This window comes from Triturus cristatus, chromosome 1_2, assembly GCF_964204655.1.
Source record: "Triturus cristatus chromosome 1_2, aTriCri1.1, whole genome shotgun sequence".
In the NCBI taxonomy this organism is placed as follows: domain Eukaryota; kingdom Metazoa; phylum Chordata; class Amphibia; order Caudata; family Salamandridae; genus Triturus; species Triturus cristatus.
The window spans coordinates 635,081,641-635,106,101 of NC_140580.1; the positions used below are offsets into that span (position 1 = coordinate 635,081,641).

Genomic DNA, 24,461 nt, shown 5'->3' on the forward strand with positions numbered 1-24,461 from the left:
GGATGTAAGTGGTGGGGAGAAAAGAATTAATTTGGTTTACAGTAGACTGAGTTTTAGATGGTTGTGTGCCTGCCAGTTCTGTGTTTTCCTGAGGGTGTCACCCAGTCTCCGGATATCCTCTTGAGATAAGAGTTTGATGTAGAGCTGAGTATCGTCAGCATACATGTGGTATGATCTTTTTGATTGTTTAAGGATTTCCTTGTGTGGTTCCATGTATTTATTGAAGGGAGTTTGTGAATTTGTAGATCCTTGCAGAACGCCTCTGTTAATATCTGCTACATCAGATAGGGTGGTGCTGATTTGAAGCTTTGTTGTCAGTTCTGCAAGAAGGAGGTGAATCTGTTAAGGATGCTCCTGATAGGCCCATTCTGAATTCAAGAGTTTCTCTGAGGTGTTTGTGGTTGACCGTGTTGAACACCGGTGATAAATCTAGAAGTATTAGGAGAACGGATTTGTTTTGGTCTAGTGATGTTTGTATAGCATCTAGGATGTTTAGAATGGGGACCTCAGTATTGTGCCCAGGCCTGAAACCTGATTGGTGTTTGTCTAATGTGTCTAAATTGTTGATGTGTTTGCATAGCTGATGGTGGGTGCATTTTTTTACCAATGTAGCCAGGAAAGGCAGACTGGATACTGGTTGGAAGATATTTAAGTCTTTCTGGTCAGTGTCCTTTTTTTTTTAGTAGGGGAGAAACTTTGCCCATCTTCAGGCATTCTGGGAGGGATCCTTGTTGGAGAGATGCATTGACGATTTTCGTCCATAAGGGAGTGACGGATTGGTGGATCTCTTTCAGAAGGTGGAAGGGAATGGGATCATCAAAATGTGTGGCAGGTTTAATTGACTGAATGGTTTTCTGGATTTCCTCCTCAGACAGAGATCTGTAAGTCTTCCAGAAGGCTTAGTTTTTACTAGGGACAGTTGGGGTGTGTTGGTCATTGTTCTTGCTGTGTGCTTTGAGTGTGAGGTTGATGGATTCCCTAGGTTGGGTAGTAGCTTGGCTGAGAATAGAGTTGCTTATAGTTGCAATATTTTCCTTAAAGGAAGGAGACAAGGTGTTGCAGATATCTGTTGAGTTGTTTACAACTGTGGGTTCTGCAAGTTTAACTGACTGTTGTTATACTATGTCAGAGAGTTTTCTGGGCCTATTCTTCACTCTTTCTAATTGAGATCTAATCGCTGTTGTTTTGGCAATCAAGATAGCCATTTTGTATGAGATTCTGTATATTCTCAACTGTTCAAGATGGGTAAAGTCGTTCCAGATGTCCTAACTGTTTTCTTTTCTTTCATTGTTTCTGCTTTAGTAGAACCACAGTACTGAAGTTTTTTCTTTTGCCTTTTAGACATAATGGAACAAACTTCAGAGCTATGTCGGTCACACTGCTATTGTAGAGATGCATCAGTTCTTTATCCAATGTTTGGTCACCTCGAGGTTCCAAGGAGGTTTGGCATAGGTGCAGGAAAGTGCCCCTTTTTGACATGGCCATCCCCACTTTCTGCCCACTGGTACTGATGTTCTTGCACTGGGTTCCTGCTGAAAAGGACCCCAGTGCTAGTGCTCTTTCCCTAAAAACTGCACATGTTCAATTGTAACCCAATTGGCAAGGACTTGAGCACCCCTGTAAGTCCCTGGTAAATGGTACCTATGGTACCCAAGTCATGGGTACTAAAGAGGGTCCCCATGTGCTGCAGCATGCATGATGCCTCCCAAAGAGACCCACACATGCAGACTGCTATTCCAGGATGTGGGGAAAGGCGCAAACCCTTCTGAAAACACAACATTGCACTGGTATTGTCCAGTCTGCCACCGCAGACATGTTTCTGCTCCCTGTAGGTGAGAGCCCATGCTCTCAGATGCCAGAAACAATGCCTCCTCCGGAGGAAGCTGGAAAAACCTCCCTCAGCATGATGGCTAGTGATGTAGCATATCAAGGCCAGAGGCCTCAAAGCTTCCCCTCAGACATGTAGAACTCCACCTCCCCCTGCCCTGGGTCCCATTTGGCACCAAAACAGATGGTAAAGTAGACAGTCAGTAGGCGTGTTGAACTTTCAGGCTCAGCACACCCCTAAGGTGGGCCACCTAAAGTTAACAAGCAACAAAGGGTTTCACCATTTTGGATTTTGGTAAAACTAGGAACTCTGGGTCAGGATTATACCCACTCTCCACAGGAAGTGGTCATTTAGGGGGTCCAGTCACCCAATGGGTAAGTAGTCCATTGGCTACTACCCTACACTCCCCTAAATGCCCCTAACTTCAGTGGTGAGGGATCCCCCTGACACCAGGAAAACAGATTCAATTGCCTGGGAATAAAAGAAGGACAAGGAAGAGCAGCCATAGATAAAGCATTGGACTCAACCTGAACTTGGTGCCACACTCTGCCTTTCTGCTAGAACCTTTGACAATTGCACCAACCTGGCTTGTTCAAAAGCTGTGCATCCTTCTAGGTTTTCAGAGGACTGTCCAGCACTTCACCAACCACAGAGTATCTCCCTTGGGGTGGAGGAGCCATCCTCCTGCATATGCAGGCACTGACCGCATATGCCCGATAATCTGTTTTGTTGGCCATCAGGCCCATCAAGGAAGCATTTTTCCAGGAAGATGGCACTGTGTTTCCCAGTAGTCATCCCTGTCTCTCTAGTGAGTGTTAAGATCCTAGACCCTCCAGGAGCCTCCCTGCACCAATACACTGGGTACCGGAGCATCTACCGAGTGTACAGCCTTGACACCACCACCACCACCACCACCAAAAGCTGACCTGCCATCGAGGGACTTGAGGACCGATGAGGCCTATACCAAGATTGGCCCTGCTGTCTTGTTATCTATCCTTCTCCAGGTCCACCCAAGAGCCATGAGAGCCTCCAACGCAGGTGGCCAGCTGGCCAAACACCTCTGCCCCCCAGCCCCACAGCCCAGGGTCACATAAGCTGACTTTGTTCCCTTGCTCTAGAGACCCTCAAGAGCTGAGCCCCCCTTTGGGTTCTGACGGACTTGTCCCCAAGTCCCCACTTGCAGCCTTTCTTTTTACAGATACCCTTCCATTGATTTTAATGTGCAGTGCTCAAGGCTACTCACGCAACTAGCACTTCTGCACCCGGACACACTAAGGCAGAAAAACCGAACTGCTGGTGGTCTCTTGGACCTTGGCCTCTAAGCACCTTAAGTCCTTAAAGTCACCTTCAAGAAACGTTTGCATGTATATGTATGCAGTGTATGTTTCTCCCATAGGAAAACATTACTGTGTTTGAGGCTTATACCTCAGAACATCGTTATTCACCTATTTTACTCTTTGCCTGTAAAATCAATACCTCTGAAAGAGCTTACCTGATTCTGAAGATCTTGGTGTCTAAAATTATATAAAAATATGTACTATTTTTCAAAATTGGTCTTGAATTTCTCTTTGAGTGTGCGTCTCATTGATTGACCCTGTGTGCACAACAAATGCTCAACACTCCCCTGATAAGCCACAGATGCTCGTGCACACTACCCCACATATAGCACTTGGGATTATTAAAATAAGCCCCTGTAAACCAATAAGGGTTGTTTGGACTTTTTGAATGGTGCACCTCTACATTGGTACACTATATAAAAAGCCAGCTTCCTACAATAGGTACACTAATTTTTGTCCATAGATGCGGCTGTACTCCTGCATCCACATTTTTTCCTTGTTGACCCTTGATTTTAGTTTTGTGTGCCTATTTTTGCAAAATAATTTGATTGTGATCTGACCAGACTGTTGAGGTGATGTCTAGCATATTAACAGATCCCGGTTTAGCAATGTTGAGGTCAAGTATGGCACTTTTGTTGTGGGTTGGTCCGTTGCATGTCTGAATCATGTTGAGGTCCTGGAGCAGGTTACTAAGTGCAGCTACTGTGGGGTTTTTGTCATTGTTCCAATACAGGTTAGAATCATATGATAATATTGACTTAGAGAGCGAAGTAGCATTGATTGCGATCATTTCCATAAGTTGCTCCAGGAAGACTGTGTTGTTACCCGGTGGATGATATAAAAGGAGTGTTTTTGATCAGTAGTTTTTTCAAGCTAGTTTTCAGCTCCCAATAGTTCAAACGATGATGTATCTCCTGAAGACAGTGAGTTTAAGGTCAGGGAGTTTTTGTAAATTACGGCAAGACCTCCGCCCTGTTTCAATGTGCGGTCTAGACGTAAGGTGGCAAAATTCGGGGGAATGAGAAGGTCCAGTATTGGAGCAGTCGTTTCAGTTAGGAAGATATTGTCCAGATCATGCACTAAGATTACATCTGCTACATTAGGTGCATGTTTTGCAGCTGATCTGCAACTGTGCAGCATGCATTTCAGGTTTGATTCTGTTTTTTGACGTACTGTGCTGGACATTGTGTTCGTTGAGATCAGGATCAGGTTGTTTTGATTGACTTGTTGTATGTCCAGTTTTTGTAGTTGAATGTCTTGCCGATCGGGATGTTGGATGTAGTGTCAAAGGAGGTTTCAGTTTTCTGTGCACCTTGATAGCCTATTAGCAGAGTGCTTAACTCTTCATCTGAAAGGTGATTGTCCATTCTTCTTGGCCGGTGAAGCTTGTTGTCTCAGGGAGTTGTTAGTCTGCTGTTGTAGATAAGTTTTCTACTAGAAGGGGGGTCAGTGCACTTGGTAGTGAGCATGTATCTCTTCTCTAGGGTGAGAAGGAGTCTGATGACATTCTTCTTGACCCATTCTATGTCTTCCTTGAGTATTTGCAGTTTGTCGTTGATTTGGTTTACGAGGAGTTTGTGTGTTGAACACTAGCAAATTAAATTATCGTTGTGTGAATGTTTGTAAATTTTCGGTATCTGTCTGCATTTTTGTTTCTATCACTGACTCTATGTCTGGGGAATGTTTTTTGGACACTGACCCACTTCTTGTTGTTGAGTAGTTGCTCTTCGAGCTGAGATGGCTGTTTGTAGAGGGATCTAGCTGAGGTATCTATGGGGCTGTGTAGACTGCAGGGCTCCGATTGTCATTGGGTGTGAATCCTAGGGCGAAGTTGGTAGGTTTAAGGTAATGGTTAGGAGACGGAGTATGAGATGAGTATGTAGTAGTTTTTATTGGGACTGCTAATTGCCTTTTTAGGTTGCAAAAAAGTGAGTCAAATTCTTTCAGGTCATTGTCCGCTGTTTGAATAAGGATGTTGCCGTTTTTATAACTTGAGATGGCAGCTTTCGCTTTGAGTGAGGGGGAGAGTGATATGTTGAGTTTGAGACCATAGGGGATGTTCTGCATCGTGATGACTGCCTTGAGGGAGTAAAACGCATTTTACCATTTTGCTGTGCGCGTCGTGTGAAAGATCAGATCGGTCTTAATGGCTCCTTTTGAAAAGCAGATATATGAGTCAGATATGAGAGTTTCTGGGCTGCTACTTAGAATATTGTGTTTGAAATTTTTTAATCTGTTTTTGGATGTCAGGTGGCTAGTTGTTTCTGAGTGAGATCATTCCTGAAGGGGACAGTGGCCCAACAACTTTCTTTATTAGTGTTGTCAATGTTGGGTCCCCGCTATTAGGAGAAAGTACCAGACCTTTGCTGTTACTAAGCAATGGGGTCAGTGGTGCCACTGTCCTTTTTATTTCTCTTATCTACAAATTATCGTCTATAGTGTCAACTTAACCTCTGAGATTTGTGTGTGTTATTTTTGTAGATTGCTGCAATGGGGTAGGATCTTGTTGGACAACAAGTAATTGGGGTGCTGATTTGGGTTTGGGTCGAGGCTTCGACTTTCTCTCAATCTGCAATTATAAGGGTCTCTGAAGCAAGCAGAGTGGTTATCCATGTTTGCCTATTGCAATATGGCCGTCTATGATAGATACATCAAGGCTACAAGTCAGCCAATCAAAAAGAAGGTAAAGATGCTGTGCTCTATTGGCAGGATCAAACATAAGATTAGAAAGGTAAGCCATTAAATAAGAAGCAAGCAAATAAGGGTGAAATTGAAAAAAAACAATTTGTTTGCCATTGTCTTTATTTGTATGAGAGAACCCAGTCCTCTCTCAGTTTCTGTTGCAGGGGCCAGCCAACAATCACTCCTTCAAAGATGGCCGCACCCCAGTAGTGTGTTCAATCCTCTTTCTATCATAATTTTTCTCTCAGTTTTGTTCCGGGGGCAAGCCAAAGAACATAATTCAAAGATGGCTGCATCCCATTGGTGAGTTCAGTCCTATTTCTATCACCATTTATTTAGGCATCTGCTATTTTGGTAGACAAGCGAGAAATATTAATGTGGTAGCCAGAAAAAAAGCCCCAAAAAATAGCCCCCAAGTCTCTCACCTTCGAAATCATGTGCTGGGAGATGGTCATCCCTGCCTCTTCAGTCTGGAGCAGGGAGCCTCTGTTTTTGTTCAGTGTCGCTCTCCCCCTTGCTCCGCTCCCACTGTCTCACAGGTATCTCAAATGCCCGTCAGCACTCTCCTCATTCTGCGAGAGATTGGACTGGCTCGGAGTCACAAAGCGCACCACTTAAAGATGTCCACAATGCACACCTTGTCCCGAGTGCTGCATGTTTCCATCATCACCACCCTGGAGGACTACCAGGGGCTGCCTCAGATCCTCGGCACTCCCCAAGCCGCTCCCCGGTGGATCTCTTTCCAGCTCTGAGATCTCCTATGAGAAGCGCTTTGATTTAGGGCAGAGTGGAGTGGGTAAAAGGCTTCCAGGGCGATCATCATCACTGCAGGCTCGCCATGCGAGCTCCAGCAGCTTCACGAGCACTAGGAATGATACGCAGTGAATTCCAGTGAGTAGCGCTCCACTTTGAGGCAGAGGGGAGCGGGTCAAAAGCTCCCAGGTCAATCAGCATCACTACAGGCTCTCCATGCGAGCTCTGGCAGTCCCTGGAGCACTTGCAGCATGCGCAGCAGATTCCTGTTTATTTCCTCTTCAAATAGCTCCACCCTCTCCGAGTGCTCTCCCTGCTATGAGGATGTCCGTCCCCGTTGCTTTGCCGGTTGTCATCCCCGTTCCCAACTCCTGCTAAGATATATCCAATATCCCGTTAAAACATTTAATCTTTTAATATTTTATTACACATAATAAGGGATAATTTCCAAATGGGAGCAGATAACTAGTTCATGTTTGGTGTCTTTGGAATTGTAATGAAAAATACTCTCTCATGGTGAAGTCGGATTTTAAATGACAATTTTGAAAAAGCCACTTTTAGAAAGTTTGCATTTTCCTCAGTGGTGAGCAGAACTCTAGGAGTTTCACTTTGCGTAATTCCTTGGAGTTATATGAAAACTCTACATAGATTCTGTGGAGGTCTGCGAACAGACTGAAATCGGCAAGTTGCGTTGCTCGTGCTGATTTTTAGCACCGAGAGCTTGTTGCACTGCAAAATCAGTGCAAATGGAACCACTCGGTACTCCAGAGGACACTGCTTCTTTGCTGCTGATCAAGTAGATTTTGTACTTGAGTGCCAGCTTTCTCACCACGAACAGTTGTGACTGCCTGCATTGAGAACATTTTACCGGGTGCCCACCTAGCGTCTGAAAATTACACTAGGGATGCCAATTCTCACTAGCGCTTGCCCGCTTACCGTTGGTGAGCCTTGTGCGAGAAAAAACTCCGCCACGGGGCAATTAGCAGAATTTGGCCAGAACTTTGTGCTACATGCATAATGCAGAGCGCCCAAAACTCAGCCATCCCTGCCGGCAGAGGAAGATTTATTGCTCACACCTAATTTTCCTCTCTTAGCCATTTACCGCCTGCAGCCTGTCTCTGGGTCACTTACCTGGATGTAGCTAATCATCAGGCTTTGTGTATTTCTCACAGACAGACCAACGCAATAGAGAGCTTAGGTGTGCCTGGATGGGCCATCACTTGCTGGATGGGAGGGCAGAACAGGGCACAGCGACACTTGTACTTGAATAGGCTGTGTCCTGACTCCAAACAAAGGACTGCATACCCCCTGTACCTAGTCAAGAGCAAGGACAGGGAAGGCAGCTTCTCTCAGTTCAAAAGAAGGCTCAGGTATAAATATTGGACCCCAGGGTGCGTGGCTATGTCACGGAGCGTGATGGCCCCGATGTGAGGGAGCTCCACCAAAGCCTCAACTTTCCCCGTAAATCCGTCACAATTATCCGTTTCCTCCATGCTGGGGGGCATCGGAAATCTGCACCTGGCCATCGGTGATAAGATACGGTGTCCGGATCCCTCTGGGGCGTGGCGCGAAGCACATCACTGCAGAGCCTGGTGAGTGAGTGAAGCCAGGGCCTGGCATGATGCAGGAGATGATGAGGCGGCGCCCAGGCGGCCGCATCTCAAGCACACACGGCAGTGACTGAAGGCCTGTGCTATCGGACTGGCTTGTAGTCCGCAACGCAACGCTGATAAAGCCAGACTTGGCTGACGCCTGGAGGATTAGGGCGTGGAGCCACGGCTGGGCTCCTCTACGTTCCGACCTGAGTTAAATACCTGCCGGGTGAAGGCTTCCCCCGGGATCTCCGGGCCCCACTGTAAGTACCCCGGAGTGAACCTGTGGACTGGGCAATAACACGGTGCCCTGGTTTCATTTTGCTACGGTGCCACGTTCCTCCCTGAGACTCACGGCGGTGGTGATTGCAGCTGCGACTGAAGGGCTGACACCACACGCATGCTGGGAGTGGAGGACTGACACCACACGCATGCTGGGAGCGGCTGGGCTGGACTGGCACCACTGGTGATTGTCTGTGTTCAACTGGGGGTTGCCCCGAGTCATTCCTGGAAGCCCCCCTACCTGTCATGGAGGTGGTAGGGGCGGTGGAATGCCTGTCAGTCATGTATGGAGCCTAGCTGTGTGACAAGAAAAGGGTGGACCGGGAGGGTGCGCTGTGGCTAGAGCCTGGTCACATACTGAGATCCAGGGAGCGGACCAGCCCTTGCAGACAGGGCGGAGGCTCCAGAACGTGTATACCCACCGGGCAACCCCCCGTTCACGGCTGGAAAACCTTTTAAGGCTTGGAGGCCACCAGTCTGACCTGCCTACGACTCGCCCTCCCAACACGAAGATTGGCAGGTGGTGGGCCTGACAGTTGGGATCAGCGGGGGTCTGATTGTGAAACACTGGGGCAGTGCTAAAGCCATACCAGAGACTTGCCGGGTGGTGTTCTCCGACCCCTGAGCGGCACTTTGCGCCTGTGGCTCTGCTAACAACGTAGGGTAGCTGGGGGTGCAGAGTGATCGAGACAACGAACAGCGGCCTTGTCGGACTCCAGGGGCTCCAAGGCGACCCAACAGACACGATTGGACAAGTATACCATGCCAAAGACTGTGGTCCCTGAGTCACACCCGAAAGGCGATGGGATGGCCGGGGCCGACTCTGAACACACTGAACTCACCCTACAAGATGTGCTGGAAGCTATATCAGGAGTGCGCACTTCTCTGGAATAGCGAATGGATACGATTTGCACCGATGTCACGCTAATCAGGGCGGACATTAGGGGCAAACATTCTGTTGATTCTGGACGGTCATTTTATAGCGGGGGAGACTTCAACTCTGTGGTGTCAGGTACGACAGACCGCTATCCCCCACGTGACATTGGTCCTTTGCAAAGATGGCTCTCAGATTTCATGGAAGTGCTGGACCTGTCGGATGTCTGCTGGGCATTTCACCCAACCATCTGCCAATACACTTTCCACTCCGGTACACACAACAGTCTCTCCCGTATCGATTAGCTTCTGGTGCTGGCTCCCCAGATTAGCATGTCAGAGAGGTACGACATTTAGCGAGGGGTATCTTGGAGCATTCCCCCATCTGGGCGGAATTTGTCTTCAATGAAAAATGGGTGGGCAAAATTGCACCCATTAACCCTTGGTATCTGTGAAATCCGGCAGTTAGAGAGGCTCTCCTCTGAGCCATAGACCAATACTATTTGGAAAATACAGATTCGGTTACATCGGCCCAAACTCTCTGGGAGGCCTTTAAGACTGTGCTGCGGGATCAGGCCCTCTCACTCATAGCAGGTGTTTGGAAAGAGAAAGTGAAAGATCTGGTCCAAGTGGAAGCAGACATCCACCAGCTGGAAGGAGAATGGGAAGATGAGGCCACAGAGGCCAAGCAGCACAAACTCAAACTCAAGAGGGAGGAATATAGGGCCATAGCCTCAGACATGGCCAAAAATCTAGGCAGAGAAAGGGAGGGCAGAGTTTACGACTTATTTCACAAAGCGGGCAAGCTTCTTGCCTGGCTTGACAAAAGGGTCTTAGCCAGCCGCTTAGTTCCAGAACTCGTGGATGAGCAGGGTGGAATCCTAACGGAGCCGCAGGCAATGGCAAATGAGTTCGCTGACCACTACCACCTAGTGTACCGTTCAAGCACCGACTTGCCGGAAGCGGACTTGGACGCACTGCTTGCAGACATACAGCTTCCTGTCCTGTCAGCCGAAGAACGGCAGTCTTTAAACGGTGCTTTTACAAACGACGAGATCGCACAGGCGATAAGAAACCTCCAATCCGGTAAAGCGATGGGCCCAAACGGTTTGCTGATCCAACTCTGCAAGCTAAAGCCCGACTCCATTGCCCCACACCTGCGAGCAATGTTTGAGGAGAGCAGGGAGGGGGGGAGACTTCCCTATAATCAACGGATAGCCACCCTGGTAACCATCTACAAGGAAGGGAAGCCAAGGGAGAGGTGCTCGTCGTATAGACCCATCTCACTGTTAAATGCAGAACCCAAGATCTTGGCCAAACTATTGGCATCCCTACTGGCTCCACTTCTTGGCAAGTTAGTTCACCCTGATCAGTCGGGCTTTATGCCCCATCGAAATACAGCCCTAAATTTATGCCCTCTACATGGAGTGATGGGCAGGATCGACACTATCCAGGAGGCGGCAGCAGTAGTGTCTCTGGATGCACACAAAGGTGTGAATACGAGTACGCTGCGTCAACAAACGAGTGTTGGATTCGAGTCGCAGCAGTAGATTGATCGTCCCACCGCCCAGGAATATTTTTCGGAGCCGCCACGCAATTTCTTTGCGCTAGGCCACCTTTGAGGCGAGCGAGTTGGAAAGGAACACGAACGCTCGCATTCAGTATGATTTAGTTTAATAGATTTCCACTCGGAGATATAAGAACCAGGAATCTCACATCTGTAAATACGCCTGTGTTACCTCCAGTCCTCTGTTCAACCCTTGTCCACCCTGATGAAGACCTTCGACAATAAGTGCCACACTGAAGGTCGAAACGCGTTGGTTTTTTGATGAGGCAAGCCTTAAAGAATTAAGGAAACAGAAAGACGTCAAGTCTTCTACAACATTTGAAACAAATTCAAAAGAGTGTCTCTAACTCGGTTTCCAAAAAAAACTCTTAAGGCTACCTCAACTTGGCACCTTAATAAATTATCATCCTGAGAGGACTAGAAAAACATGAGTCCCTGGAACTCTATATGAACAATGTAGGACCTTTCCTACATGTACAACATTTTACACACAGTTGTTTAAAATAGTATGAGGAGATTCTTTGTGTCTAGTATATAGAATTGACCTTGTCTGTTATGTTAAGAGTGTTTAAGTATATGACGTTGCTGTCTTGTATGTGAAGATTGTTCAAGTAGATAACATTGTGTCTATCTGTCATTTGATTTTTGTAAGTCTTTTTGAACAATTTGTGTTATTTTGTAGTCACAGTTGCACAGAATCAACAGGTCTTGATGTAAGAATATGAAATGCAATATGTGTACAGTGAATACAAGTAGTAGAAAATAAAAATCTACTTCTGAAAAGTAAAAAAGTTGATTTATGGTGACAGAGGTACTATGTTTTGCTACCTGGATGCCACAATGGCATTTGACACCGTCGAATGGGCGTATCTTTTTGCGGTCCTGAAAAAGCTGGGCTTTGGGCCTGAATTCATTGGGTGGATACGACTATTGTATAGTGCGCCCTTGGCTCAAGTAGTGGTCAACAACAAAAAGTCAGAGGTGTTTGAGTTGAGCCGGGTGACACGTCAGGGGTGTCCGCTATCCCCGCTGCTTTTTGCCCTTTACCTCGAGCCGCTCGTGGCCTGGATCCGGCGGGATGTGACAATCCATGGCCTCAAGTGGGCAGACACCTGGGAGGACCGTATCTCTCTCTATGCGGACGACATCCTCCTTTGTCTCGCCTCCCCTAGAGCCTCGCTTCTTAACGCCATTAATATTTTTTAAAACTTTGGGAAGAATTCAGGGTACAGGATCAACTGGGCCAAGTCGGTCGTCTATGTTCTTGGTGGTGAGCCCCCAACCCCCCTAAAGAACTGTCCAATTCAAGTGGCCTGAGATGGCTTCCGATAGCAGGGCTTCTTTATCTTGGCTGACCCAAAGACAAGGCATGCATGGAATCTGCTCCCCCCTCTGCAGCGCCTGAAACGGGATGTTGCACATTGGAGGGCACTTCCGCTCTCCCTGTTGGGTCAAGCAGCCCTTTTTAAGATGATGGCTTCACCCCGATTTCTGTATGCCTTGCAGAACCACCCGGACCCGGTCCCCGCACGTTATTTCAAAGAAATTGAAAGCCTGCAGGGAGAGCTGCTATGGGACGGTAGGCCACGCATAGCTTTGCGAAAACTAGTACTATCATGGTATGATGGGGGCATTGCTCTCCCTGACATAAGGAAATACCACTGGGCTGCTCATTTAGCAGCCATCAACCATTGCACGTATAGATGCAAGGATGACCCCGACTATAGGATGGACAAGTGTCTACTCCCAGGGGGTAATTGTAATAGTGCCATCGACTCCCATGCTGCAAAGACTCCACTCACGGGACCTACCGAACACGCGGTACACGTCTGGAAGGCGGCGAAAAGAAGTTTGGGTTAGGACCGGCAACTCACGCAAGCCACGCCATTGTGGGATGCTGAGCAATTGGCCACCCTGCGAATATCAAAAGGGTTTGGTAACTGAGATTTGATCTGGATCTTGCGGATTGGGGACCTTTGGCGGAATGGGGCAGTAATGTCATTTGACACCCTAGAAAAAGAGTATGAGTTAGCTGATTCAGAATATTTCCATTACATGCAGGTGCAGCATGCACTAATGTCGAACCTGTCCAAAGGGGAATCTCTTCCGGAGGCGTCACCACTGGAAGACAGATTGTTAGATGTCTACATGACCACGAAAGCGATCTCCCTCACATACAAAAAACTTATCAACAATACCTCTGATCCACTCGTCCAGACCAGGAGGCAGTGGGAGAGAGACGGGATAGAACTTGATGATGAAGAATGGCAGGAGGCGCTGTCTTCCCCCAAAGCAGGGGCAATCTCTTCCAGACTCCGCTTGGTTCAGTTAAAGATCCTGCACAGAATTTAAGTGTCAGGGGCCAGGCTCATCAGCATGGGGAAAGTGTCTGATGGGAGGTGCAGTAGGCAATGCAGCCAGGAACGTACTTTCCTACATATAATGTGGGAATGTGTCCTTATTCAAAATTACTGGAGGGGGATACACAACTCTATAAATGAAGTGCTGGGGGTGGGGCTTCAACCAGAAGTCAAAAGGTGTTCATTTAATATATGGGAGCCTACTGATGTGAACAACAGGGGGAAAACTTTGGGTCACGCTGGGCCTGATGGTGGCCAAGAGCAACATTGCACAACTGTGGGGATCTGGAGTGTCGCCTACATTAGCTTCATGGAAGGCTGACATGGATTGGTGCATGCTGAGGGAAAAGAACAGTGTATGTAGCACGGGGATGCCCCAAAAAGTGGTCGGCAATCTGGGACAAATGGAGGTGATTTTACAAATGCATAGGATACCTGAGGAGGATTGGGGGCTAGTCTCTGGTAGGTTATCCCTAGAGAGGGGAGGGATGCCCTACTGGCCCTAGAGAAGTGGGACAAAATTAATTATCCTGCCATGAAGGAAATCCTTGTAAGCAAGTACGGCCTCACCCCGAGAAGTACAGGCAGAAGTTTAGGGACAGCCAGATGCTGCCCCCATGAGTTCTGGGTGGATTCCTTTTGCATAGCACAGGATGGTTGGGTGAAGGGCAGGAAAGTGAAGGATTACCAGGGGATGATAGGGTCCCCACCGGAAGAAGGAGTTAGGTGACAAACATAAAAAAAAGGAGTCCTCTAAAGGTCCCCAAACTAGTTCTAAAGATCAGGACTCTCAATCCCTGCCTGAAAAGAAAAATAATGGTTTCTCTGATAGTAGGTCCTCAGGGAAGGCACCCCCTAAGTGCTATGAGTGCCAATGGGTTGGTCACTACAATGGGATGCTAAGTGTCCCAAGAGGGCACAGGCCAACTGATGTGTATACACCATGGATGGTTAGAGTAGTTATTTTTTTTCGGGGGGGGGAGATTGGCCCATATTCTATGGGGGGTAGCATAGAGGTTACCCTTGTGTCCCTGGGTGACAGAGAGAGAGATGGTGCAGAGAACTAACATGCTTAGTAAGACTATGAAATGCAGGCAGTGGATCACCATCAATGGGCAGAAGGTGGAGGCTCTGAGAGACACTGGAGCCAGCATGACAACTGTCAGATGGCATCTGGTGAGCTCAGAGCAGGCAGTTCCTAATGCATTCCACTAGGTTATTGCAGCTGACAACCATGGGAGTCACTACCCAGTGGCTCTGTCTCCCTTTGAGTGGGGGTGTCTCTGGTACCCTGAGGGTAGCTGCAAGTCCATCCATGCCTGTGGAATGACTGCTTGCCAATGACCTAGAGCACGCCATCTGGAAAGAGGCAGAGTTTAGGTTGCACTTGGATATGTTGGGGGTGCCTGAGTGGTTTTGCCTGACTACACGGTCCATGGCTGCATGAGAGGGTAGTCAGGAGGAATTGGATGAGTGCCCCAGGTGCCTGCCAAAAAGAGGAAGGAGAAGGGTTGTGGGAAAGCTGCTCCTGAAATGCTCATGGTCCAAGAGAAGGCTGAGTCTAAAGGTGACAACCTGGAACCTACAGGAGAGGACATTGCCACCCTGAGGGAACCTGCTTGAGATAACTAACTGGCAGCAGGAAGGGGGTTCCACCAGGAGGAGTGCTGAATGGCGCAGAAGGAGGGCCATACGCTTGAAGGCCTACGACAGCAGGACAAGGCCTAGGTAGCTGGTGACAGCACTGATGATCACCTAATGTATTGGGAGAATGGCCTCCTCTATAGCAAGTCTAAGGTTCCTGACCTGGCACAACCTGTGTGTTATAGGTCCTGTAGTGCTACAGGGCCTTTCTCCTGGAGCTGGCTCATAATGTTCCCCTGGAAGGTCCTCTAAGGCAGGACAACATCTTTGAAAGGTTTGTCACCCACTTTTATTGGCCCGCATGAGGATGGCCTCAGATGCGTTCTGCTGGTCATGCCCCACCTGCCAGAACAGTGACAAGTCAGGATGGAAGCGCAAGGCTCCCCTGCAGCCATCCTCTTTTATTGGCACTCTCTTTGAATAGGTGAGCATTGACATTGTTGGGTCTCTGAACCCCAAGACAGCCCTTGGCAACAGGTTCATTCTAGTATTGGAGGACCATGCCACCAGGTACACAGAGGCTATACTTTTAAGGTCAATGACCATGCCTGCAGTGGCCAGGGCGCTGATGGGGATCTTTACCTACATGTGGTTCCCCAAGTGGGTGGTATCTGACCGTGATACCAACTTCATGACACTGGGCATGAAGTTCATGGGAAAGGAGTGTGGGGTAACCTATAAGTTCCCCACACCCTGCCATTCCCAAACTAATGGCTTGCTGAATAGTTAAACACGATCTTAAAAGGAATGATCATGGACTTATCGGAGCTCTTGATACGGAAGTGGGATGTCTTCTTGCCATGCCTCTTTGTGAACATAGAGGTACCACAGAAGGTGGTGAGATTCAGCCCCTTTGAGGTTCTGTACAGGCACGCTGTACGAGGACAACTCAGTCTGGTGAAGGAGGGTTGGGAGCAAGCTCCCAAGAAAGCCCCCCCATGGTGTGGTCAGCTACTTTCTGGCCCACTGTGCCCAGGTGAAGTGGTTCTGGAAGAAATCCAAGGAGAATCTAGGAGTCACCTCGGAGGTCATGAGATGATGGTATGACCAGAAGGCCACTCTGGTGGCATTTCAACCTGGCCCAAAGGTGTGGGTGATTAACCCTGTGGAGCCCATGGCCCTACAAGACCACCCGTCCGGGCGCTAGAAGGTGAAAGATCACAAGAGTGAGGTCACCTACCTAATAGACCTCAAAACTCCCAGGAGCCTTTTAAGGGTTTTGCACATCAATTGCCTCAAACCCCACTTTGAGAGGTTCGAAGTAACCATTCTCCTGGTCAATGATGATAGAGTGGAGGAGGAGAGTGAACCTCTCCAGGATGAGTCAGTGAAGGGTGTCAGTCTCTCCCCTACCCGGACCCTGGAACAACAGCCTCTCTCTTCTCCTTTACCCCAGGACTCACTACGTGTTGCACTCATGATATTGAAACTGGGCTCTCCTAATGCCAGGACTCTCCATCAACCCTGCAACCTGCACAGGAACTGACGCTTGTGCAACACTTTCTCTCGACAGAGGCCCTCACATCTCAAATATCTTGTTGATGGCAGCCTCGACAACAATGCATGTTCTCGCATCTCAGCCTCCCAGCTTTTCAGATTCAACGCATCACCTTGAGTGCACAACACAACCCCTACTCCGGACTTAACATTGCAAGCACTCGTCAACAGTATCCTCGACGACAACACAGAACCTCGGATTGCAGCTTAACTGCTCCTCGGAACCAACTCATCGCCTCGGTTGCACGATGCATCCTCGGATTTGGACCTCCACAAACCAGGATTTAAGGTATTCTTTTTCAGCTGACTTACCTGGGTCCCTTTAGCCAGCCTACGCTCGATACCGGTGGACCTGAACTTGTGATTTTGTCCTGGTCCAGCGTGACTGGCTAGCCACAGTTGGTGCTTTGTGCTTTTTGGCACTCTTTTTACTTAAATCTTTAAACGTGCATATCTTCAATTCTACTGATTGGATTTTTGCTGTTTTGGTATTGTTTTATTTACTAAAATGTACTCTATGTTTCAAAATGAGTGTGGGATTTGTTCTGTTTTGTGTTTCCACTTTTTTTCTGTTTGAAGTGCTGTACAAATACTTTACACATCGCCTCTAAGTTAAGCCAGACTGCTCTCTGCCAAGCTACCAGAGGGTTGATTTCAGGTTATTTGGGGTTTGCTTGTGTCTCACCGTGACAAGAATTGCAATGGCAGAGGAGCGTTGCCCCACTGACTCAGAGCCAGCAGCAGAAAAATAAAACAATATTTCTTTATCGGTTTATTTTTATGCCACTGGCTCAGCCAGCGTGTGCAGGGAGGGGCGGGCCGAGGCATGGCAGTGGGGAGGAGGAGTGCTAAGGGCACTCCCTAATTGCTCATGTGCGTTTGGCTGGCAAACACACACATGTGCACTTAGGTTTTTCTAGCCTGGCTGAATTGATCAGCCGGGTTAGAGAAACCCCACAGCCTCCCTGACCTGAACGTAGCATCTTTCCAGTCCGCTCAGGGCAACCCCGCGCTACTATGCAGTGCGGGGTTAGGACAGGGAGTCTGTGACATAGTCACAGTGTCTGCTGGGACAAGGAAGTCCCAGCACTGAGGCGCAACAAAGGAGGCTGGCGGCAACAGGTATGTTTAACTTTTTATTTGTTATTATTATTTTAGACAGTCCTTCGCCTCTCCCTCCTCCTTCCCCTGTACCATCTCCTGGGCTCCCTTCCGGACCCCCTCCTCCAGCCTCACCACTTTTTGTATGTAGCGGCCGTCACTGCAACCAGTAACCACATTTCTCACATGCCCTGAACTAGTAGAACGTTTGTGTTACAGCTGTTGAGCTAGATCAGCCAAGATAGGACTTCTTGTCCAGTGTTATTAACCACAAATGTGCATGGTGTAAGGCAGGCAGGTTCCTTTATCATTCCAAGATTGATCAAACAAGTGCATTTGGACCAAAGGAGAAAACTGTGGTAGCAGGCCCAATATAAAAGCCCTTCAATATAATCAGAATATTTATCTGTGTAGAATGCTAGTAATCATCAGTTTCAACTTCGTTCACAGGCAGGTCATTTAATCCAAAATAAGCATTCAATTGGTATAATTAGTTCCAATTCATAATTGATTGAGTATTTAGTTACGTGTTTTTGTACTCTTTAAAAAAAAATGGTGATTGTCCTTCACTTCTGTCCACAGACAGTCTGTTGCCACACAAGGGGGACATTTGTTACGACCCTTTAGCAAACCCCTGGTTGTACTCAGGTCGGAATTCAAAGTTGGTGGATATCTACCGCAACCGGAAATTAACGTGTGAAATAAATACCTAACCCTTCATTAAATTTGGCAGGTCAAGCCAGCCAGAGTTTATTACCAGAAAGGTGTAGGGTATTTCCAGATCATGAGTATTTTTTCGCACTAAGCACCAAAATCGGCATGTTATTCCCCAAAAACTCAGAGAAGGTGCTATTTGTCACACTAGGTAATAAAGTACTGACTATATCATTACTTAGCAGATGCGATAAATAACACCTATTCCTCCAACTAGCTTGGAATCAGGGCCAAATCAATAAACTGTTTTATGCCTTGCCATCAGTTATACTTAAAGCAATCCTGTTCTCAATGTGACATTAGAGATATATGTCATATATTAAAACAAACTGAGTTCATCACTCTTAGGGCCTCCTTTTATGCCTAGCACTTATAATATTTATATGATTTGGGTCAGTAATCCTTTGGGAGGAAGGAACGGATATCAGAGAGGGCATTAAATGTGTGCGCAGGAAATTCCCCTAGAGAAAAACACAGCAGGTCCGGACGTCACTTGAGATGTCATAAAATACGTATGGTCCAAGTCAACCTAATTCCTTTATTTTGCTAATTGCTGTTTGAAACACCTATTAGCGATTGATATTTTATACGTAATCAGGTTTGTAATTTGTATCTAGTTGTTGTGGCTGGGTGATTGTGACCAGTATTAATAATTGTTTTTAAAGATTTCCACAGTGGCGGCTGGTGGCATTTAAAAGTGGTGCGGCGTAAAATTATTGTCATACTGCACGTTGATGAGCGAGCGTAGCGAGCGAGCCCGAACAACCTACGGGGTGAAAATTTTTTGAAAAAAGAGTGGACAAATGGTGCATTTTCCAGCAATTATTTCTATGACACAACAGCGGTGCAAAGGGAAAAGTAAAGAACAGTGCTTACAACAAAAGTCAACCCGAAATCCCCCCGGCCCCTTCCCCACTCAAGGAGATTACAAGATTAGGTCGATGACTCCTTTCGGTTTATTGGAGTTCAGAGAGTGGAGGAGAAGGTGTCAATAAATTGTCCCTTTACATTATTAAGCCAAAACAACCACCAGACACACCGGCATATCATAAATACTCTTAGATTTGCAAAACAATTACGATCTCTTCACGTTTTGCGGAATCGCCGCTCCCAATTGATCATTATTTTATTGTCTGACCCTGTACAAAAATGGGAAAATCACCTAAAGCCAGTATTTTTACCCTTTATAGTTACATACTAAAAACACTAATTTTTTAAAAACAAAGCCCTCTAAAGGTGTTGAAGAGGTTTTCTAAGGACCCCTGACTGAAAATTAAAGTAAACAATCTGGAAAAAAAACATCTCGTTCAGCCATCGACATGGAGAAAGCACTGCTAAACGCGTTGCTCTAATGGAAAGGCACTAAAATTCGGTGGGCATGGTGACTGAACACTTGAGCTAATCGAAAATTAACCTGCACTGGGAACCACCTCTACAAATTGAAGGGTCGTTTTCGACTGGGGTTCCATTGTTCACAGTTGTCAACTCTCTCCAGGGAATAAAAAATTCCAGCCAGCTGGCGGGGGTCCAAGGGGAGGGGAAGCGTAGAGGGGAGCTGGCATTCACATCTGAGCCTCGCGAGTACAAGGACTCGTCAGCAAAAAAACTACAGACTTGGCGACGCCAAGAAGTACCGCGGTGCCCAAGGGGTCATGCCCATGATCCAGGAAGATGCCTCCCACTCCCAGAATGACGCATACCTCCTCTTCACCAGTTACCTCTTGAAGGAGTGTCATCTTCCTCACAGAATCTTTCACTCCTTCGTTGCCAGTGCCATACAGGGAGTGTCAGACATTCCCTCTGTCCCACCCCACCCACAGTCATGCAAGTACCAAACCACAACCCATAAACGGATGGATATATACCCCCACCCCTCCCATCACGTCCACCTCCCTAGTCCAAGCTGCATCAATTTTATTTGTAGTCTTGGGTGGCAAACTGAGTCAAAACAATTTGTCGAGTCTGGAAACAAATATTTCTATGAGTTGAAGCTGTGGTCTGTGTATGTTAAATAGACTTATTTGATTCGTGTTGTTCATTAGAATATTTAGCGTTCTTTGAATTATAAGACAGTAGAAACCAGCTCCGATGACGTTATTGGCACAGCCCCCCCCCCCTGTAAATATTGGGGTCTCGGCTGTCCCCTCGTTCATGTAGTGACTGCTTAGCACCCCTGTGCTCTTGCTGTGTGTTCGTGAAGCTTCAAAAAACTCTAATCTGCAGCAACAAGCCATCTGTTCTAGTACTTAACGCGGCTCTGTCAATGCACCTCTACCGGGACCTGCTGCAGCAATCCGGGTCCTAGGAAGCCGCGAGCACTGATAGCCGCGCGGGTGCATTGCGTAACAGGGACAGTAATGAGGTGCAAGAGACGGGCCACACCGACGAACAGATACAAAACTAGACAGCGAAATGAAGGGGTCAGTCACAGGGTCACAGCAGGATGAGGAACGGCCTGTCCGCAACAATCTTCTGGACGTCGGAGTGCAGTATATTATCATCTGTTGCTCGAGTCTGTGGCTACCGTGCAGGCCTCGGCACACCGGCCTCTCTGCAGCTCTCAGCAGAGACTGGGAACTTGATAAAGAGAAAAAACACCAGCCGCGTGTAGTAACAATATATTTTCTAATGTAGCGCCTCCTGACTCACATCTACAGTGTCTAAGCCCTGTAAAACGATGCTACTATTAGCCACTCAAAAAGTGCTTATTTTACAGACCCAGGAAGCAGTCGCGGCTCGTGTCGTGTGGGGTGGGGGGGAGGTGGAGGGGGGTCGCGCGGTGGGGGGTTTAAATAAAATCCTACCCGTCCTGAGCAGGTCCGGGTCCGCGCCACCTCGGGTCTGTTACTTCTGGCCCCTACACACTCACTCACTGCAACACAGCCCATCAGAGCTGGCATTGCTAGACCCCTCTCAGCCAATCCTGGTGCTGGAGCAGCATCAGGATTGGCTTAGAGCAGGCTTACGCTCCGCCCGCCTACCCATTAGGAGACCGAGGTTTGAGCCTTGGCTCAACCCACGCTCTCCTAATGGGCATGCGCCAGCCTTTGGAAACACTAGTGCGCATGACTGGGCACGGTGCAAAAATCGCCCTCTGTCCCCACTCATGCGCACTTGTGTGCTGCTGGCTGCCTGTCAGTCAACATGACGCCAGACCGCCCACCCCCTTCAGACTCTGAAGGGGGTGGGCGGTCCAACGTCATAGTGACTGACAGTTCTCCCTCAGCATCAGTTCAGAGATGCCGAGGAAGCTGCGGGCACGGGCGGGGGGCAACGCCCCAACGCCCCCAATGGACGGACCGCCACTGGATTTCCATGTAATGTCACTTCTGTTATGTTATCGGTGGCAAAAGTGAGTTACTCCTATGAACCGTAGGATTTTCGTGTAATTATGCCACATTCACCAGCTAACAGACCCTAATAACTATAGAAGGCATACCTCTGATAGGGTTATAGCTAGGTCCACTACAATATTGCAATGTTGCAGCCACTGCATTTTCGGCATTTGACACATATGCCACATAACCCATCATCTGCTGCATAATCTGCAGATTTTAACATAAAGCTTTGGGCTTCAATTACGAGGTTTCAGAGCAGGGCAGCGCAGCAGGGAATCTTGCCACACCGCCCTGCGTCAAAAGAAACGGCAGGAATGCGCATTATCTATGAGATGCGGCCAATTCCTGTCCTTTTCCCTTGCGCTGGCGCACAATGGGCTGCCATGTGCCAAAGCAGGCACCCTTGCTCCATGGTGCAAGGGTGTCTGCTTTGTAGGGGTAATTGGAAGGGACACCTTCCTGCACAAAAACAATCACAAGAGGTGTTTTCCCCTATCATGTGTGCTGCAGAATGCAGCACATATAGAATGAGGAAAAAACGGGGAGAAATAAGGATATTTCTCCTCGCTGCATCTCCCTAATGCCACCCTTGGGGTGGCGTTAGAATATGACGCATTCCCAGGTTTACAACTCCTCGTAAATCTGAGAATGCTTCAGATTCCAGGGGTGTTGGTGGGAGCACTGATAGCAACACCCATGGAATGCCCCTTTCACGCAGTGTTCTGCATGAAAGGGGCATATTTTTACAAGGCCATGAAAAGCCACGTAAAGTGGATTTGAGTGGCCTTGTGAATATGCTGCAGCACATTACGCCACTGAGGAGTTAAAAAAGTGACGCTCCAGTGGCGCAAAGTGCCCCTAGTGGCCTCTTAAATGATGCCCTATGTTTTTATTTCAAAAGGATCAAAAATCACAAAAAAAGCAGCTACATGTGTTGCAGCGCATTGGAAGATCCATTGCAAAAGTTGACTGCTTACCTCTCTGTTGCTCATTGCTGTATTTTGGTGTAACATCCATATTAATGGCGTGAAATCTTTGTCTAGGCAGTGCTAATGTGTAAAAATGAAAAAAATAAAAAAAGTAATACTATCGCAAAATGCAAAGCTTTACGGAGCATAATTTGCCTTTTCTAGATGCAAAATTTAGTCCGCCCTGCCACATAATTTGTTCCTCCCCTGCCTCTTAATTCCAATGCAAAACTTGCTTGTGAGTCCATAGACCAGTCACTTGTTACAAGCTTCTCAGCCCACATTTTAAATGTATGTAATGCATCCATTTTCTTGTATCTATCCTCACATACCAACGTATGCAGTTTATTTTTACCACTGAACTGTTTATTTTTTGAGCTGTGTACCGCAAAATCTGTTTGTGCACCATTTCTTGACAAATTACTCTTGGAACAACTTTATAAATAAATTGTTTCCTTTTTTCTGTCCCCAGGAAACGGTTCTCAAGGAGTCTCCCTATGCTTTCCCCACAGCAGACGTCCCGGACCACGCGCACTACATCATTGGCTCCGTCATCCTTCTGGTGGGAATCACGGGCATGCTGGGTAACTTCTTAGTCATCTATGCTTTCGGCAGGTACATCTCCTAGCTTAGGTGTGTGGTGTGCTCATAGTTCTGTGGCTATGTACTCTTCGAAGGTACATTGTCTTTTCCGATGACCATTGCTATGCTGACTGTACTATGGGTGTGTAACGGTTGAAACATATTGTTTTTAGCTAGAGAAGAAACTGAACTAAATTATAAAAAAAGTATAAACAGTTTTCCCTTTACATGACATTGACTTACATGATAACATCTAATCTGCTAAAATAGCACTTCCTGTTTACTAAAGCACTGATTTCCACCTTCTGTATTACTACTCGATAATTTTACATTTGTATGTAACGATTAATTTTAGAATTTCTAATTTCATGCACATCACGTATCCGTGTATTTATATCATGTATAACTTTTATTGCAATGGTTTTAAGTAACTTAGCAATTATTTTAATAAACTAAACTAAACTATACAAACTATATTGTTTTTAGCTAGAGGTTTAATTTTATTTGATTACAGCAGCATCATTGTTTTTATTTCAGCTTTCAGGGAGTTAGTGTTTACTTTGTGCTGGGGGTTGCAGGTGGTGGGTGCAGGCACTACGTTTTGGTGATCGGTACTTATAGTTCATCATCAAAATTCGCAGCAGTGAACGAGAGAAGGAGCAGTAAGAGAAAGACAGGAAGCCAGTGGCAAAAGAAAAAGCATAGCTGAGAAAGAATTTGTGAGTGTGAGATGAGAAAACATGCAGTGTAGTGTGAGGGTGATGGAATTTCAGAGGGAGTGGGATGTGCAAAACAGGGGGTGTAGGTTCCTCCCACCCTACCTCCTGCAAGCCATAAAAAAGTGCTATTACGTGGCTGCGCTATAGCGTTTTTTAAAAAACTTTCAGCCATGCAACACAGAAGTTGAGCTGCTCTGCAACATGAGTAAAAACATCCACATAGCCAATGGGTTGTGTATGCGCGGCCTATTGGTTTTGCCAATGCTCACTTTTTTCTGGCGGGATAGGTTGGTGGTAGGGGGTAACAAAAAACAACGAGAGAGAGAGAGGGCAAAGACCACTCTTAGTCCCACAAGACAATGAATATTTAAACAACGGTGATACAAGAAAAACGAAAAGGGTAATATTAAATGTATAAAGACATATAAGTGTATATGCACATATACATGTAACAAATCACTCAAATTTGATAAAAGAACCCTCACTCACCAACCTGGTTGGTGACATGCTTCATCATAGGGTTCCACCAGAGGTGCCTACTGCATCCCTGGTGTGCTTCAACGCTTAATTAGAGCGGAGCTCAGTGATGGTTAAGTGCTTATCAAAAAAGATTGTGTGATAAGT

At 47.1% G+C, this 24,461-nt stretch overlaps 1 protein-coding gene across 1 annotated transcript in view; it reads left to right on the forward strand.

Moving 5' to 3' along the window:
- The window catches only part of OPN4 (opsin 4), a 1,042,115-nt gene that overhangs the window by 335,166 nt on the left and 682,488 nt on the right, over positions 1-24,461 (forward strand). Inside the window, exon 2 of the mRNA XM_085615055.1 lies at positions 23,009-23,151. Within this exon, the coding sequence (XP_085471181.1) occupies positions 23,009-23,151 (143 nt within the window). The remainder of the gene's footprint in view (positions 1-23,008; positions 23,152-24,461) is intronic.